We start from the raw sequence: 7,610 nt of genomic DNA, 5'->3' as shown, positions 1-7,610 counted from the left end.
AGTTATATTGTGGATCTTGTTGACTGTGATTCTATGGTATTAGTTACATTTTGGATCTTGTTCACTGTGATTCTATGGTAGTAGTTACATTTTGGATCTTGTTGACTGTGATTCTATGGTATTAGTTATATTGTGGATCTTGTTGACTGTGATTCTATGGTAGTAGTTACATTTTGGATCTTGTTGACTGTGATTCTATGGTAGTAGTTACATTTTGGATCTTGTTGACTGTGATTCTATGGTAGTAGTTACATTTTGGATCTTGTTGACTGTGATTCTATGGTAGTAGTTACATTTTGGATCTTGTTGACTGTGATTCTATGGCATTAGAGTTATGTCTTTAACATTGCTGCTACATTGTACCCTTTCAACAACTTTTTTTAATTTTTATATTTAAGGTATTTTAAAAATAGCACGACATTTTTAGTAGTGTGTACAATGATATGGAAGTGAGAATTGTTCACTAACACCACTGTGTTTTATAACTAACCATTAAGTTTTAGTGACAAAATTTAGCTACTACTAAACACTTAACTTCCCATTCATTTACAGTTATTCGTTGCTAATGCTGGGTGGTTTAATTGATTAAACAATTATCTGTGATAGTGATTACATCAGTTAGTGTCACATAAACTAATTGAAATAATTTTTACAATAATTACTGTATTTGATTATTCTTGTGGTTGATGAATCTAAATTATAATTAAATCAGTTGTCATGAAAAGAATTAACTAATCGAAATTATGGTTTCTGGTTTGTACCATTCTTTATTAGTTCAAGTATCCAAGTTATTTATTTATTTTAGGATCTCAGGTTCAATTCCCATTGCCACAAAACTTGCTTTTCCTGTTTCTCTTTTGACAAAGCTACTAGGACTATCTACCACCATACTAATTTTGAACTATTGATTAGAAGGAAGGCAAGTTTGCTGGCAGCACCCGTCACCCACTTTGTTTTGGTTGTGTTCACCATGGCTTGAAGAGCACTGTACTAATTGATGAATCAGTTAGCAAATACCACTAATTACCCAGCTCTTTTTTTTTGCCTTTACAAATACATGTTTTCATGGTGGACTCGCTCGGCATGACCTGGTGATTAGTTCGTTAGATTGTGTATTTTATGGTCAAGAAGATGCTTTTGAGCATGCTCTGAACTCAACTGTGGTTTTATTATAAAAGCAACAATCAGTCATTTTATTTGGTCCCAAAAATCCAGATAAAACCCTTTGTGGTGGTGGATGCTGCTCAACTGACTCCCCTCCCTATGATCAGTAGATCGTAAGATGCTGTTAACTCCAGTATTCAAGGTAGGTGGGAAATAGGCCATGATGTTGTGACTGCTCCCCTGATCCAGTATTCAAGGTAGGTCTGAAATAAGTCAGGGGAGCAGTCACAACATCATGGTTTAGGAATGTGAAATAGTTTGTGAAGATGAAAAATAAACTTGTATTAATTTCTTTAATAACACATATTTGTTTTTTATTTTATGACATGTTTTGGTTTTTGAAACCAATCTGGTAACTGAAAAATGAACCATAATCTAAATTACTCTGTACTAAAAGAGTGAATGTACAGTCAAATTTAATAAGAATGTTTTCTCTACTAGTGTGTGTGTACAGCTGTACTGTGTTAGCGTAAACGATCATTTAAATTTGATGCTATTTTGTGAATAAAGATGCAGACATGCAACTACAAATTTGAAAAATTAAACATTTATTAGAAATCTTAGCTTGAGAAATTTCAGATGATATACTGTAGTGACCTGAAGGATTTTATGTGGTTTCAGGGTTGAAAGCCAATATATCTGAAGCTGACCATCCACTGCTGTGTGAAGGCACTCGACGGCAAAGAGGTGACCTTGCCATTACTCTACTCGTTCATTACAAAGATAACCAGGAAAAACTAAGAAAGGTACTTTTTTTTTATAAGAGTAGTGGATGTTATACTATGTATAATATATTATCTCATGTTAATTCACATTGTGTGTTTATGAATTTGTTTATCCATGATCTCCTTCCACAGTTTTGGAGTTAGCAGGACCAAACTTGACAGGTAGACTTGGGTTGGCCCTGGGCTGTTTTAATCCATATGACATAGCCCATCTGCTAATAAAATACCAAGGGTGAATAAGATGCCCCTCGAATGTCACCTAGGTATGATGGGAGGTCCAGAAGTAGGTTTTCATGGTTGTTTAACCTGAATCTGGCATCAGGTTTTGTGTTCCTGGCCCCATTCGGGATCCTGTGAGTGCCATGTTTGAAATTTTGTTCATACCCTCACTCACAATCTAGGGGGAAGAAATATGGCACACATGTTCAGGTATGAAGGGCAGGTGTGGACCCTCTCCCCTCTTTCTTGGAGTAGCTGTAGAATCAATTGGGGATAATGAAGGGGCTTGCTTGGTTCATTGTGATCTTTATAAATGATGAGGGGGGCTTTTTGAAGTATGCAGCAGAGTCCAGATATTTTACAATAGTTCAGTTTAACAGAGACAGTGCTGGTGTTTGCCACTTTCCACTGTTTCTGTAAAGATAATGTTTACAGGAATTAAAAATTTACTAAGTGTATCTTCAGAAATTCTGGTAAACTTTTAGTTTTTACTAGATACTTTTCTGTGAATTTATGGAGTCAATGCGAGTACAAGTTGGTTTTCATACTAAAAATAGGAATACTTCATTGCAGCTTACAGTTTTCATATTTAATTTCCATAACCTCTAGAACTTCTTGAATGAATATCAAAAGTTTATCTGTTATTTTCTCTACCTAACATTGTAACTTAACCATCAGTATACACTGACATGAAATCTTGAAAATTATCAAATAAATTGAACTTACATTTTTCTACTTCTTTCAGTGAATTAGATATTTCCATGACTTGATTTCTTGTTCTTCACAATAACAACTCTTTACCTGTTCACGTATAGTTTTATTGCCTGACTTGTTTATGTACAGTTCATTCATGCTTGAAACAATTCCAACTGTTTACCTTTTCACATATAGTTTTATTGCCTGATTTGTATGATGTACAGTTCATTCAGGCTTGACACAAACATGTAACAAGAGGAAGGTATTACCAGACTACTATCCACTCACCTACTGTGCGATATTACCAGACTACTATACACTCACTTACTGTGCGATATTACCAGACCACTATACACTCACCTACTGTGCGATATTACCAGACCACTATACACTCACCTACTGTGCGATATTACCAGACCACTATACACTCACCTACTGTGCGATATTACCAGACCACTATCCACTCACCTACTTTGCGATATTACCAGACTACTATCCACTCACCTACTTTGCGATATTACCAGACTACTATCCACTCACCTACTTTGCGATATTACCAGACTACTATCCACTCACCTACTGTGCGATATTACTAGACTACTATACACTCACCTACTGTGCGATATTACCAGACTACTATACTCTCACCTACTGTGCGATATTACCAGACTACTATCCACTCACCTACTGTGCGATATTACCAGACCACTATCCACTCACCTACTGTATGATATTACCAGACTACTATCCACTCACCTACTGTGCAATATTACCAGACCACTATACACTCACCTACTGTGTGATATTACCAGACTACTATACACTCACCTACTGTGCGATATTACCAGACTACTATCCACTCACCTACTTTGCGATATTACCAGACCACTATACACTCACCTACTGTGCAATATTACCAGACCACTATACACTCACCTACTGTGCAATATTACCAGACTACTATACACTCACCTACTGTGCGATACTACCAGACTACTATACACTCACCTACTGTGCGATATTACCAGACTACTATACACTCACCTACTGTGCGATATTACCAGACTACTATACACTCACCTACTGTGCGATATTACCAGATTACTATACTCTCACCTACTGTGCGATATTACCAGACTACTATCCACTCACCTACTGTGCGATATTACCAGACCACTATTCACTCACCTACTGTGCGATATTACCAGACCACTATCCACTCACCTACTGTGCGATATTACCAGACTACTATCCACTCACCTACTGTGCGATATTACCAGACTACTATTCACTCGTTTATACAAATATATTTAATTATTATTAATCTGTAAACCCCGTTTTAACCTCAAGGAACTTTCTACTTAGATTATGAACAAGCTTCTTGACAAGGAGGTTTCAGAAAACCACAGAAATCAGATGCAGAGTGCCAACTGTTCACAGTCACCTCCATTAGACAACAATGTCGCACACCAGGGGTCTCAGTTGGTCGAGAGAGGAAATGACAGAACTACACCATCTTCTAGTGGTAAAGGTGATGAGAAACAGTCGTGTGACACTGCTGGAAACGAACACAAAATTCAGAACAGTGAATGTTGCAAAAAGACTACCAGCCTTGATTTTCAAAAAAACTTACTTAAAACTAGTGGAGCTCGTGCAAAGGAATCCCATCATCACAGAAATCGGTACAATGTTGTTTTATGCATTTGTTTAAGAAAAAGCATACGTTTAGTTTCTTTCTGAGATTGTATACAAATATTACTTTTCAAACATTTATACGGTAACGCTAAGCTAGTTAAACATTTCATCACTTAATAGCTACTTTATGTTATTGTACACGTATTATGATCATAATAACTTCTTGTATGGTTTGACTGCGTGTGTGATTAGAATCTTTCACACTAACCAGGTTGTCAGATTTTTATATCTAATCTTTTTGAACAGCATACAATCCTTTGCAAAATAATGTAGTATATTCTGTATTGAGTGAAACATCGATGATGATTAACGTAGTATATTCTGTATTGAGTGAAACATCAATGATGATTAACGTAGTATATTCTGTATTTAGTGAAACATCAATGATGATTAACGTGGTATATTCTGTATTGAGTGAAACATCGATGATGATTAATGTGGTATATTCTGTTTGGAGAGAAACATCAACTGCTGAATATCGTGGTACATTCTGTTTCGAGTGAAATATTGATGCTGAATAACGTGGTACATTCTGTTTCGAGTGAAATATTGATGCTGAATAACGTGGTACATTCTGTTTCGAGTGAAATATTGATGCTGAATAACGTGGTACATTCTGTTTCGAGTGAAATATTGATGCTGAATAACGTGGTACATTCTGTTTTGAGTGAAATATTGATGCTGAATAACGTGGTACATTCTGTTTCGAGTGAAATATTGATGCTGAATAACGTGGTACATTCTGTTTCGAGTGAAATATTGATGCTGAATAATGTGGTACATTCTGTTTCGAGTGAAACATCGACTGCTGAATAACGTGGTACATTCTGTTTCGAGTGAAACATCGACTGCTGAATAACGTGGTACATTCTGTTTCGAGTGAAATATTGATGCTGAATAACGTGGTACATTCTGTTTCGAGTGAAACATCGACTGCTGAATAACGTGGTACTTTCTGTTTTGAGTGAAACATCGACTGCTGAATAACGTGGTACATTCTGTTTTGAATGAAACATCGACTGCTGAATAAGGTGGTACTTTCTGTTTTGAGTGAAACATCGACTGCTGAATAATGTGGTACTTTCTGTTTTGAGTGAAACATCGACTGCTGAATAATGTGGTACTTTCTGTTTTGAGTGAAACATCGACTGCTGAATAACGTGGTACTTTCTGTTTTGAGTGAAACATCAACTGCTGAATAACGTGGTACTTTCTGTTTTGAGTGAAACATCGACTGCTGAATAATATGGTACTTTCTGTTTTGAGTGAAACATCGACTGCTGAATAATATGGTACTTTCTGTTTTGAGTGAAACATCGACTGCTGAATAATATGGTACTTTCTGTTTTGAGTGAAACATCGACTGCTGAATAATATGGTACATTCTGTTTTGAATGAAACATCGACTGCTGAATAATATGGTACATTCTGTTTTGAGTGAAATATTGATGCTGAATAATGTGGTACTTTCTGTTTTGAATGAAACATCGACTGCTGAATAATGTGGTACATTCTGTTTTAAATGAAACATCGACTGCAGAAGATTGAACAAGATGTATACATTTTTGTTTATGTAAACAGTTCCTCTGCACAAACCATTTAAATATTATTGATGACTGTTTATTAAAGTAAGCTTAAATAGTGACCACAAAACTGTATTGATGTTTCTTGATATATTTTACAAAAGTAATAATAAAAAGATATTTTTAGTTCACATGCTGACAGCGAAGGTGCCTCTAGCCCAGGGTGGGAGGAAAGCTACAAGGCTTGGGAGACAAAATTTCGCTGTACCAATTTCCATACTAGTAAAAAACATTCAGCAGGTATGAATTATCAAATAATATTCATTATTTTTAAGATTTTTTTATGATAAATGAAAAAGGAAAGAGTAACGAGGAACAAAAAATATCAATTTGATTTTTAAATTGAATTTCAATATATTTTTATGCTTTTGAATTCTTGTTACACTAGAACTTATGTCAAGACATCATAGGTGACACCAACTGTTACTTCACAGTAGGAAATAATTCAGAAAGTTGTATTTCCCAATTAATTTTTATCTTTCCTTCATTTGATATTCAATAATTTTATAATTTGTATCGTTTGAAATTCTGTGAACGTGCATCCAGGAAAGAAGAATGGGCTTTACTTTATTACAAAATAACAGTTTATATCATAAGACACCTCTTTCTACATATTGTTTGAAGAAAGTGCTGATGAAATATTTGTAACTTTAAATATCAGCTGTGATTTCACATTATTTAGCAGTAGGTTAACAAAAAACGTAAGTTTTACATATTGGTGAAAAAATTACACTTTATAAACATGAAATGGAAAAGTTACAATCTCTAAATAATTGTCACTAATTTGAGTTGTTGTTTTTATCAAATGCAGCATAAAGGGTAAAGTCTTGTATAGTCATCTACAATATATGTTCACATCACTTTGAACTTTGAATTCATCCAGCCTTTTAGCTAATTAGTAAACCATATTTTAAACGTACCAACATTAAGACAATTCCTGTGTACAGCACAGTTTGTTATAGGTCTGACTCTAAGCTTAGAAAGCTTTACTTTTTTTTAATTCTTTCAACCACTTCACTTGAAAATTTACTTTTCAACTTCATATCATGCTGAGAATGAAATGTTGACTTAATGCAACAGTCACTTAAAAGTAATTTTTAAGACTATTACCCTGTATACATTCATGACACCAGTGCAGGTGGTAACACCAATAGGACTTCAGCTGAATAAGGTATACAGTTGATTTGTACTTGTATCTGTTTGTAACGTGTCAAAACAATCACAAAACTAACAGGAATTGAATTTCTAAAATAGACATATTCTTCATACATTTCTATTTTTCCTGGTGTCATTATGTGCATGAAAATCTTTTAAGAAACAAAATGTTTAATGGGATAGAGTAGTTCAAGTTAAAATCGATGATGAGGAACCCACTTTGAGACGGCTTGAATGGGTAATGAAGAAAAACTTTAATATAAGTTTAACGTAACAGCAAATGTACAACGTTTCAACACGGTTGTACCTGATGACGACAAAACCTTGTTGAAATGTTGTACATCAAGGTACCTGATGACGACAAAACCTTGTT

At 34.8% G+C, this 7,610-nt stretch overlaps 1 protein-coding gene across 1 annotated transcript in view; it reads left to right on the top strand.

Moving 5' to 3' along the window:
• LOC106475413 (zinc finger SWIM domain-containing protein 8-like) overlaps nt 1-7,610 on the top strand; it is a gene marked incomplete at both ends in the record, with an annotated part of 30,211 nt that overhangs the window by 14,244 nt on the left and 8,357 nt on the right. Inside the window, 3 exons of the mRNA XM_022379527.1 lie at nt 1,786-1,910; nt 4,170-4,486; nt 6,210-6,322. Coding sequence (XP_022235235.1) covers nt 1,786-1,910; nt 4,170-4,486; nt 6,210-6,322 — 555 coding nt within the window. The remainder of the gene's footprint in view (nt 1-1,785; nt 1,911-4,169; nt 4,487-6,209; nt 6,323-7,610) is intronic.

This window comes from Limulus polyphemus, unplaced genomic scaffold, assembly GCF_000517525.1.
Source record: "Limulus polyphemus unplaced genomic scaffold, Limulus_polyphemus-2.1.2 Scaffold8542, whole genome shotgun sequence".
Taxonomy (NCBI): Eukaryota; Metazoa; Arthropoda; class Merostomata; order Xiphosura; family Limulidae; genus Limulus; species Limulus polyphemus.
This window is presented reverse-complemented; position numbering and strand designations above follow the sequence as displayed.